At 58.8% G+C, this 10,957-nt stretch overlaps 1 protein-coding gene and 1 non-coding gene across 3 annotated transcripts in view; both read left to right on the forward strand.

The window, feature by feature from the left end:
• The window catches only part of PTPRN2 (protein tyrosine phosphatase receptor type N2), a 519,894-nt gene extending 514,579 nt beyond the window's left edge, over window positions 1-5,315 (forward strand). For both annotated transcript variants that reach the window (XM_032482973.1, XM_032482974.1), the window contains one exon: window positions 3,704-5,315. In XM_032482973.1, the coding sequence (XP_032338864.1) occupies window positions 3,704-3,775 (72 nt within the window). In that variant the 3' untranslated portion in view covers window positions 3,776-5,315. The remainder of the gene's footprint in view (window positions 1-3,703) is intronic.
• A 5,341-nt stretch (window positions 5,316-10,656) lies between these two features.
• On the forward strand, window positions 10,657-10,728 carry TRNAG-ACC. The gene has a single exon. It is a non-coding gene; the product is annotated as a tRNA-Gly (tRNA).
• The last annotated feature ends 229 nt before the right edge of the window (window positions 10,729-10,957 follow it).

Below are 10,957 nucleotides of genomic sequence, written 5' to 3' on the forward strand. Positions count from 1 at the left end.
CACAACCCTGTCGCCGTACATCCGCACCAGGCACGCTTATTTTTAGGAAGAGAGGTGAACCCACAGGATGCGGTGAGAATGACACACTTCAAACGAGCAGTCAGTCTCTGCTCCACCATGTGTGTCTTTAAACAGATTCCTTCCTGCCTTGGCCTCGAGTCCGTCTTCTGAAAGGTGCCTTTTTAACCAAAGGCCTTAACACTTGCTGCTTCTCCAGAAGCACTAAGTCGTCACTTAGGTGTGAAAGCCTTTTGACTGCTGTGTTCAACCACCTGCAGGCGATGATGCCGCGCGTGCCCGCCTGGAATTCGCCCCGGTGTATACAGGTGGCGGGCGGCACACCGCCCCCAGCCTGTCCTGTTTCTGCGCTGAGACTTCACCTTTTCTGTGACCTGCTTCTCCGTGTATCCCTCCCGCCCTAACCCCCCTTCTTCCTGGAGATACAGGCATGTTCACGGGGCCTGGATGAACAACACGGGTTCAAGTGAGTGTAATTCCGGGTCGAATCCCCCGACCACCCCGACCAGCGTCCCGCTCCATCGGGACCCTCCCCACGTGGCCGGAAGTCTTCCGTCTCTCCGTCCTCTTGCTCCGTGTCTGTTCCCGTCTCCCCTCTGTGCACACACACGGACACACGTGCACACCTGCGCACCGTGCCTGGGCCCTGTCCCTGCTCTGCTGCCCGAGGTCGGGTGGAGCCAGGGGCTGGCATCTGAGCGCAAGGGGGGGTTCCGTCCTGACCCCTTTAAGGGAGGTGCTGGGAGCACAGCCTGGAGGGGGTTTCTTGAGCCCCACAGAGGTGCCGTTCCCTGGGCCCTGCCATCAGGGCTGATGAAGGGAGATTAGTGCACTCAGTTCCTACAAACCCACCAGCCCTCGTGTGAGCCGGAGGGTGGCAGATTCAAATCTGAGACGAACTACAGATCCAAACACACGCGAGCAGCGCCCCCTGCCCCACGGCCTCTCCACCTGGCCCCCCAGCTCTGCGTGGAAGGCTCAGAGAGGCCTGGCGACTTGCCCAGGGCCACACAGCTTCCATGCAGAGCTGAGCCCCAGTCCACCTCTCCTGCCACTCAGTCCGGGCCTTTTAAGTGCACAGGGTCTCGGACCGGGCAGTCAGGACAGGCCCCTCCTGTGGCCGACGTGAAGCCACAACATTTGAGACCCCACAGCCGGAGTCACTCCGTCCCTTCCTCAGTTCGTGTTGACCTGTGAGGTGAGGGACCGAGCCCCAGGGCCGGGCGGTCTGCCCGCTGCCCCGTCACGGCCGGCCGGGGGGGGGGGGGGCGTTCCCACTCACTGTCCCTGTCCTGGGTGGGCTAAGGGCAGGGACAGACACTCCTCCAGCCTGAACCCCACTCCCCCGTCCTGCCTCAGCCACCCCTCACGCCGTGGACCGGGCTCTGCAGGGCCCACGTTTCGCTCAGCACATTTTCTCGTTCAGAGCTGTCAGCCCGCTTCCTGACTTCCTGTCTTGGCAAAGCCAGCCGGCTCGGACGTCTTACGTCCAGGAGCTCCGAGCCTTCCTGCTCAGGGAGCCTGTCCTGAGAGTGGGTCTGTGCCAGTCATTGTCTTGTCATTTACTGTGTTTCATTCCTTAAGTGCAGCTTCTGCCTGTTATTTTAATGGTTTCCTTAAAATCCCAAAAGGACTTCGAATGCTGGGGACTTCCCAAGTCCCGGGGTTCCTACACAGACGTCTCAGCTAAGGCGGTGCTCCTCGAACTGCGGGCCTCACACGGTCCCCCGGCCCCGTGACAGGGCGAGCCGCCGGCACCAGAGCCCGCGTCAGCGCTGCCTCCTGGCAGGCACCTTGCAGGTGACGGTGCAGAGCGCCATCGAGCCCGGCTCAGGGAGAGCAGCCCAAGGGCGCAGCACCCCTCCCTGCAAAGACCCTCCATCCAGGACCCCCTCCTCCCAGCTGGGCTGTCGGCGCCTCTCCCAGGTTAGAGACCCCAGCGCCGGGAAGCCTGCAGGTCAGCCCCTCGGCCGCACGGTCAGCACGACGCCTGCTTGGCCCCACGTGCCCCTTGCACTGTGCTGTGCTGTGGACAGAGTGCTTAAGTAACTCCGGTCCAGACACGGGCGCGAGTCTGCCTCTGCGTGTGTCACTTAACATGCGGCCATAAACGTTGGCTTTCTTATTAGACACTTTTCTGTAAAATAACGGACTCCTCTTTGGCGGTGGGTGCTTTCCGGCATCTCACGGAGTGAGGCCACGGTGCCTGTCCCGTGCTTGTCTGTTTCTCCCTTTAAAGATGAATTCTTACAACAAATTTCCATAGAAACCGCCATGTGATGTGCACAGGCAGATTCCCAGAGGCTCCCTCTCCTCACAAGACCTTGGTCTGCCCGTTGGCAAGTCACCATCTGGGAGGAAGCCGCCTGCGGTGGCCGCCCCTGCCCTGCACGGACCCGTTCCTCTGAGCAGACCGTGAGAGACGCGGCGGGAGGCGGCTTCCCGAGGGCGTGTTTGCATGCGTCCCGGTGACAGCAGGACCAAGCGCCAGCCCCTGGAGGGGAGGGGAGGGACCGTCCCCCTGGGAACTCGGTGCTGGAAGGTGCCGGACACACGTGGACGTGCCTCCCACAGCCCCAGTCTGGACGCAGTCACTGCGGGCGGCGCCGGAAGGTCTCCGTGGGGGTTTCCAGGACGTCCGTGGGAGGCTGGTGGCCACGAAAAGAGGCTCCACATTGGAACCGAGCAGACCCTCCCTCCAGTGTCAGGTCAAAGGGGACACTAGTGAGAAACGCTTTTGCCCCAAAGTGAGCGTTAAGTTAGGTTGACTTTCTGCCGTTTCGACCGGAGCTGTTTCTACTTTCTGTGACGTGCTGGCCAAGGTGGAGATTAAGCATTCGTGTCCCAGCCCGCTTAGGACTTGAACTGCCAAGTGTTCAAGCCTTGGCAGGGCTTTCCCCGAGCTAAATCCTTGACCGGGTGGGAGTTCACATCACTTATCTTTGTGACTTCCCTGGCGTGATTGGGAAGTGCCTGATGAGCTGCTTTCAAGTTTTTGGCACAGAGTTTGGGCGCACAGGGGGGCTCGGCGGGGGAGGGTGGGCTCGCCCTCCGTCTGCTGAGCCCCAGTCTCCTGGGGGTGGGCAGTCCCTCCTTTCTCCCCAACAGTCTTGGCAGGTGTCAGCTGCACGAGAGGCGTGCCCCGTGCTGGGTGCACCTATGTCTGTGGACACGTGTGTGCGCCCACGTCTTAGGTTGGACAGTGGTGGGTGCCGTGAGGTTTCTGGGCAGACGGAACTGAGCGGGGTGGGGCTGGGTGATGGGTGGGTTTCCAGAGCAAGGACAACACCACCCCTTATGTTTCTGGGTGGGAAGGATGGGAAGCCCCGAGGGGTGCTGCTGTGGCTGTCTCCACGGGCAGTTTAGACGCGCGATGGCGCCATCCAGCCCCATCCGTCAGGAGATCCACGAGCTCAGGGGTGGAGTCAGAAGGAGCCGAGCAGGCCCTGGAGCCTTGGGCACCGTCTCCCTGCTGGTGTTTCTGTCGGCAGCGCCTCCCAGTGGTAAGAGCTGAGGCTCCCCAGCGTGAGCAGCCGTGTCTCGCCCTGCAGACCAGTGCCTCTCTCTCCACGGAAGTCTGCGAGCGTCCCTTCTGTCCTGGACGGTTTCTTTCTGCAAAATAGCGCTTGGAGCTCAGGGCTCGAGTGAAGGGACGCCCGCTCACATCTCCTTCCTTTGTCTCCAGGAGCAGTTCGAGTTCGCGCTGACGGCGGTGGCCGAGGAGGTGAACGCCATCCTCCAAGCCTTTCCCCAGTGAGCGTGTTTCCCGGGGCCTCGGAGGAGCCCCGGCCCGGGCGCTGCCGCCGTCGGGACCGAGGACGACTCGGCTTTGTCTCCTGGAGCGGCTGCCCGGTGGTCGGCCCTGAGGCCCTGCGGTCTGCGCTGTTCAGCAGTTAAAATGTGTATTTTTGTTCAGCCAAACAGTACTAAACAGAGGTCTGTGGGAACATGCAGTTACGGGGCGGTCGGTTCATCTACTTTCACTCTCTTGGAAAAAAGGTTTATTTTTCCTCAAAGCGCACCTTTCATTCCTTGCTGCAAACCCTGTCGTCCTGACGACGCAGTGACCCGCGCAGCCAGGACGGCCCCCAGAAGAGAGCTGGCTCGTGATCGGAACTTTCTGAAGGAGCTTCCGCCACGCGGGGAGAGGCCCAGGGCAGCTGGCCGGGCCCCCGGCCGCAGGCTCTGTCTTCATGACGGTCCCTCGCGGGGAGAAACCAGCAGCTGGGACGTGCGGGCCGGACGGGCGGGAAGCTGCCCCTCTGCAGCTTGGGGGCAGGTGACAGGGGAACCACCCCCGCACTTGGTTCAACCCAGGCTGCTCGACACCCCCCAGGCACGGCTGACAGCCCCCCCCTCAACCGCCCACCCCGGGTGGGCGGGGACCCCGGAGGGCAAGTGCCATCCCACTGGAGCACCTGCTTCCCGGCCCCCCGCCCCCGAGACGCCTCGCCTGGGCAAGGCGGGGGGTGGCTTCCAATCTCCAGACATGGTTTTAACTTATAATAGGGATTTGCACTTTGCAAAATCAAGTGCAGCTAGTGAGCGCTCTCCTGCAGGCTAACCCAGATCAGGGAGGGCTGGGAGGAGCACGTAGTGAGCCCCCGGCAGGCACGTGTGGCCCCTCGCAGGGGCAGCGGGCGCCTTGCTGGCATCCAGAGAAGACAGGTTGCTTTCCCCACAGGAGGAACACAGGGATCACAGCAACTGGAGAAAAGTGACCGCCCTGGGCTCCTGCCAGGGCTCATCAGACCCCTGGCCCTTAGGTCGCCCACTTGTCTGACATCACGCAGACACCAGCGTCTGGAGAGAGTTTGCATTTGCCAAAAAGCACTTGTGCACCAAATTTGCCAGCGCCCCCAGCAACAGGAGAGTTTCATTAAAGCGAGGGCGATGACGTGGAGGGAGGTGTGCAGGCAGCTCTGCGGGCTGCCGGTCTCGGGAGTAAAACCTGCCCTGGTACCTTGTCCTTCCAGGCTGACACACCACGCCTCCGTCTTAAACAGATGTTGCAGCTCAGAGAGCAGCAGACCAGGGAACGTGGCTGGCTGAGTGGGGAGAAAGATGCCAAAACATTGTCTGTGTCCTTAACGGTGTTGTCGTGTAAATCTGCTTTAACATAGCTCTGATTTCTCTCCCAAAGCTGTTTCTCTATCGGGAACCTAATGATTAATAGGAAATAACTATTACCTGAATATAGGAGCGTAGACCTGCCTGTGGCTTCTGACATTTTTGTTTCCTCGGTGTGAGACACGTGACTGTATTTAACTGTGTTTGATTAAACGTCTGATTTCACACTTGAATGGTCTTCATTTGGGAGGAGAGCAGGGTCTTTCCCCGTCCATCCTCCGTTCCTCGAAGGCAGGGCGTTCGACCGAGGCCGCAAGGTGAGCGCACCGTAGGGCTCTCTGCCGAGGTGCTGCTTTATTCGCAGGGCTGGCTGTTTGCTAAGGGCCAGAGTGTCAGGCGTCACTGAGATTTTATTCATTAAAAAGTGATTAAACAGTCTCAGTCAAAAGCTGAGGAGCGGTGTGCGCTCTGAGCACGGCCTGTGCCCTGTCCTCACACCCAGTGAGTGTCTGGGGAACCCCGCGGCGGCCCCCTCCTTCCTGCCCGCGGTGGAGGGGGCGCCCCACCACCTCGCCGAGAAACAAGCCGGCCTCAAAGCTGGCGCTCACACCAGGAGCATTTAAACCCCGGCGAGGGGCGGCCCTGCTGGGCGTGAGGCGATGGTGTCCCTCTCGTCCTGCTGGCCCATGTCAGCAGGCAGGGGCAAGACTCGGTGGCCTGTGGTGTCCACAAGCGTGTCAGTGTTCATTTCTGCAGAAATCAGCCCCTCCGTCTCACCAGACAGTCGTCCACTCACATTCCAGCAGCTCCGTCTCGCCCAGCACCTCCTGTCCCGAGTTTGCTTCGGGTCAGGATCCTGCCCGGCAGCCGTGAAGCATCTGCTTTCCGTGTGCCACAAAGTTACTCTCACTGACGTTTCACGTGCGCACGTAGCGATAGGTGGCGCGTCTCGTGAGAAACACGTGTCAGAATCTGCAGGCGGCAGACTGGGGAGCTGCGAGATTCCCTTCCTTCTGGGAATATTTAGGAACACTGGACCAAAGGCACTTTTAAAATGTAGTGCGTAGCCAGCTCTGAAGACAGAGAGGTAAAGACGGGGGTCGGTGTGGGCAGAGCCGATGCCGAGCCCGGCGTGGGTGCGGCCGGTCCCTGGCGTGTCCACCCGGAGCCCACAGCCCACTCTCTGAAGCGATGGACAGAGGCGTGCTTAGTTTGTTATGAGATTTGCACACAGCCTGCACCAGTGAAAACACACACACCGTCCTCCCCCACGTAGCTCGTGGGTTCTCACAGGAGGCTTGCTCTGGTCTTGGGGGATTCCTGCGGCTGCAGCCAGCCTGCGGCTGCGGCTGGGGAACAGCTGTGGCCTCGGTGTGGACATGGGTCAGTGTTTGCGCCTCGACAGGGGACGTGGGTCAGGACTTCCCTGGCTCATCCGTGGGGCACGCGCTTCTCTGCCGAGTCAGACGGTGGCTTCCGGGCTCTGGAGGAAGCTGCTGTGTGCTGTTCAGATGCGAAGCCCTCGCTTTCAGGGTGAATCAGTATCGTTGGCGTCTCCGCCTCTTCCTACAGTCTGGCCAACCAACAAGACAAAAACAAAGCCTTGACTTGCCGTGTTTGCTGATTTCTGTGACGGGAACACACCACCGTGAAGGGCTTCAGTGTGGACGCGGCAGGTGAAAATGATGAGAGTAAGATGGCGTGAGATCAATCAGGGAGCTCTAAGTTTTGAGTATTTATTACCTGTGTATCAATCTGTCAGGTCACACGATTTAATTTTTAATAGTGGCTGTATTAATAACCAGCCCATAAAATTCCTAAAAAATTAACCATCTGCTCCTGCGAGTGGGCACGAGCCAGCGGGGATGCGCCTCTGCCTTGGGGCCACACAGTGAGGAAGGGAGGAGTTTGGAGGGCGGCAGGTGCAGCCGTCCAGCTGGAAGGAGACGGGTGCTGTCTGCCGGGGTGGGTCTGGGTCCCCCACCCACGTGGCGCAGGGAATCCTCCATGAAAAGCGCTTAGCGTCTGCTCCGCCCCAGTGAAACCCTGAGGTCCCAGCGTCAGCAGAGGCAATCCACCCAGATGAACCACGTGCAGCCCACAGAGAAGACACCCCCACGAGGCTCAGCCGGTGCAGTCCGTGTATTTTACTGGACGGTGTACACGGATGCGCGCACACTAAGACGCTTTATTTTTTTCTTATGAAATTAACTTCGTACTTGTGAAAAGTGGGTTTGCCCGCGGCCCCGAGCGCTCAGCCATCTCCCCCTTCTCGCTCTCAATTGTGTGCGTGAAGCCATCACACTTGTCCCACGGGGACTGCCGGCAATATTATATGTAATCTGTGCTGTGTGCTTTATTAATCAAGTAGAACGCTAATAAAAAACCTTCATAATTAGTGGAATAGGCATTAACTCAAAGATGTTTATTGGAATAGAAAATGAGAATTTGATTACACCTTTGTTCCCAAACAATGGCTGGTTTTCATTTTATTCTGGATATTTGCTTTGAAGCTGGTCTTAGCCATTTCAGTTGCTCCGTTTATGAGACAAACCATATGGTGGGTGTCGTTTGTCTTCTGAGCTGAGCGCGGTTGGTGAATACTGCCGCGGGTTTCTGGACGGCGCTCTGGGAACCAGGCCCTCTCTCCCTCCTGGAGCGGGAGCGAGCGGTGCCACCACGGGGCTGGCACCCTTCCGGGCCATGTGACTGTTCCTGTGTGATGGGTCAGGCCGTGGTGGACACTCAGTCCAGGGGCTGGTGGGGGCAGTGCTGCGGAACCACTCACAGGTACCTGGACGGATCTGAGACGGGCCTGGGGACGCTGAGCCTCGCGGGCTGGCTTCCGGCTCCAAAAGAAGCCTGGTCTCCAGAGAGGCCGTCTCAGGCAGGGGGAGGTCGGTTCTTAGGATGAAAAGAGACAGGATGGAAACACATGAAGGAGCAGGCGCCTCCGTCTCTCCCACGTCTGTGTCTGAGCCTGACTTCCGCGCCCCGCTGGGCTCACCCTGCCTCTGCCTGCGCACCTCTGTGTGCAATCCGCCCGCCTCTCTGTCCCTCTGTCCTGCGTCCATCTCTCTGTCTTTATCTCGCTCTCTCCTCCCTCCGGGGGTGTCTGCTCTGAAGGAGGAGCATACACAGAAGTCTCATGGCTTGGAATGGCACGGCTTCTAATTCCAAAACGTCTTTTGGAAGCTTCCGCTCTTCCCAGGGGTGGGAGGGGCCGATTCCAGGGCCCAGTGTACTCAGTCGGGGTCGCTCTGGGAGGAGCTGGGAATCTGGATGTTTAACAAGCACCAGCAGGAGTGTTCGGACCGTGGTTTGGAGAGACCCTCGGCCTCGGGCTTAGGCGGTAGCACGGGTGCACAGAGTGCAAGGGGAGGGGACCAGGGCAGCGGTCCTCACTCCGCCTCTTCCCTTCCCTGACCTCCTCTGCTGTGTTCATCTTTGCAAACTGCTCCAAATTCTATTTTGGAACAAGGTAGAAGACAAAAACAGCAGCTTGAGGCAACGTCCATCACACAGAGAACTCGTGCCCCGGAGACCACCTGAGCCCCGTGTCTGCTGACTGACCTGAAGGGACCCCTTTGCCCAGAGCGGACCTCGCATCGAAGTCCCGCCCTCAGACCACAAGGGCTGGGGAGTGGAGGTAACCGTCAGACAGACGCGGCTTGAGTCCTTGCTGTGCAGTCCTCAGGGGCCACCCGCCCCACATGGTCTCGTGCAACTCAGTCATCCCCCTGAGGCCCAGGTCTGCATCCTGCCAGCCTCTGTGGCGTCTAGCCACGGTCTCAAACCCAAAGAGGCCATAGCCAGCCCTGGTGGCCCCGCTCTGTCCTCCCATTTCCATGGTGGCAGCTGCAACCTGCAGATGCCCGAGCAGACCAGCGGGGTCATGGTGGCCCCTCTTCCTCTTATGCTTCACACCCCACCCGGGACCCAGCCCCAGCACCCCTGCAGCTCCCCCCTAAACTCAAGCCACCGCTCCGTCCCAGATCACCGCTCGGCCTTGACAGTCTCTGCTGCCGCCTCAGCCCCTGTCAGCTCCGCACGCGGGGGGCGAGGGGCCCAGCAAAGCCAGGCATCTCCTCCCCTCCCCTTTCCCTCCTGAACGTCAGGGGAGGGAGTCAGGCAGGGACGTGCCAGGTGGCAGGGCCGCGGGGCCCAGAGGGTACTTGGAGACCACAAGGAGGCCGGGGTCGGAGGACAGGCGTCTGCATGGGGGGAGCCCAGGGAAGGGCGTCCCGGCCGAGTGAGCTTGTAAACTGAGTCCCTGCACCTGCCGCCCTCACCTGCGCTGTGGACAGACCTGCTCGGGGCAGGGCGGGCCGCACCCGGCCCCAGCCCCCGGCCTCGGAGCCCTGACGTGTGGCCGTAACTCAGCTTTAGGCGTCCGCTGTGTCCTGTGAGCAGAGCAACGCCTGCCACGTGCAGGGCCCGGGGGGACTTGCTCCTGGAGACAGAGCAGCGACGACAGGCGCAGGGGAGACCTGCTCTGTGAATGAACCTGCTCAGCAGTGTGTGTGTCTCAGATTTTAATCTTGTTCTTACTAAGTTGCATAAAAATTCGATTCTTTTTCTTATATTGAAATCAAACTTCACTAAACATACAGAAGCCTGTGACCATTTTAGGTGATTCTAAGACCCACTGCGTCAATAGGCCTCCTCGCGACACCGCAGGCCTGGTCCACGCAGGCTGGTGAAGGTGGGAGGCCAACAGCAGAAGCCCACAGCCCAGCTGTTTACGCATCGAAATCTTTGAAACAAAAGGTCAGGAAGGTGGCGGCCCCAGCCTACCGAGGGAGCGGCTGGTGGAGGAGAACCCGGCCCCACGAGACGGTGTGCAGCCCAGGTCGGGGGGCTGTTGGTTTCCAGACTCCGGGCTCCCGTGAAAGGGGGAGACGTACCACAGCCTCTAAAACGAAGCAAAGGGAAGTGAAGCTTGACGACAAGGGAAGCTTTATTCGCAGAGGAGGTTCAGGCAAAAGCCAAAATGACTGCATCTTCCGCACGGCTCAGCAGACCTCGATTTCAGCACCAGGACCCAAAGGGGCAGGAGCTTTTTCGGTGGGAGACAGAAGTAGCTTTAAAGGTCAGCCTTCAAATTTAATTTTAACCAAAGTATGAATCCAAAATTGTTTTCTTTGATCCAAACTAAAGGCCGAGTCCACAAACCTCGGCAAGTTTGGAAGAAGCCCACGCTCTGGTCGCCCTCTGGCCTCCCCCAGGCCCAGCTCCCCGCCACCGCCCCAGGAAGACACAGGTCACAGCTCCCTGCGCAGCGAGTGCGGAGGGGCGGGAGCGTGGAGCCAGCACAGGGACGCAAGGAGGCAGCGGCCGTCGGGCAGCCTTGGGGGCGGGCACTTACGTGACCAGTAAGAGAGCCACCTGTGGAACTTCAGGGGGAACGTTACATGCTTTGGGGCTCAGAAGAAATTCATAAAAATGTGAATGATAACATAAGGCAGGATATAACAACCAGATGATAACAAAATTATTATTTCTATACGATCGTTTGGTGTCCAAGTATAAAGTTAAACAAATTCATGCACAAGAATTTTCAGAAGGGAGGGTATAGCTCAGTGGTAGAGTGTGTGCTTACCATGCTCAAGGTCCTGGGTTCAATCGCCAGTGCCTCCATTAAAAATAACAATAATTAATAAATAAGCCTAATTCCTCCCCCTTCAAAAAAAACTGTAAAAATTTTTTTTAAGAGTTTACAATGATTTGCCTGTACTTAGAACAATTCTGCCTCGGGGACACATCTCAACTTTTGAGAATGAATTAAAAGCTGAACGTTAACTTCATAGTTCCTCAATTCCACAAACAGGAAACAGTCCAGACTGACATCCACTTCCATACAAAAATG

The sequence above is a fragment of the Camelus ferus genome, chromosome 7 (genome assembly GCF_009834535.1).
Source record: "Camelus ferus isolate YT-003-E chromosome 7, BCGSAC_Cfer_1.0, whole genome shotgun sequence".
In the NCBI taxonomy this organism is placed as follows: Eukaryota; Metazoa; Chordata; class Mammalia; order Artiodactyla; family Camelidae; genus Camelus; species Camelus ferus.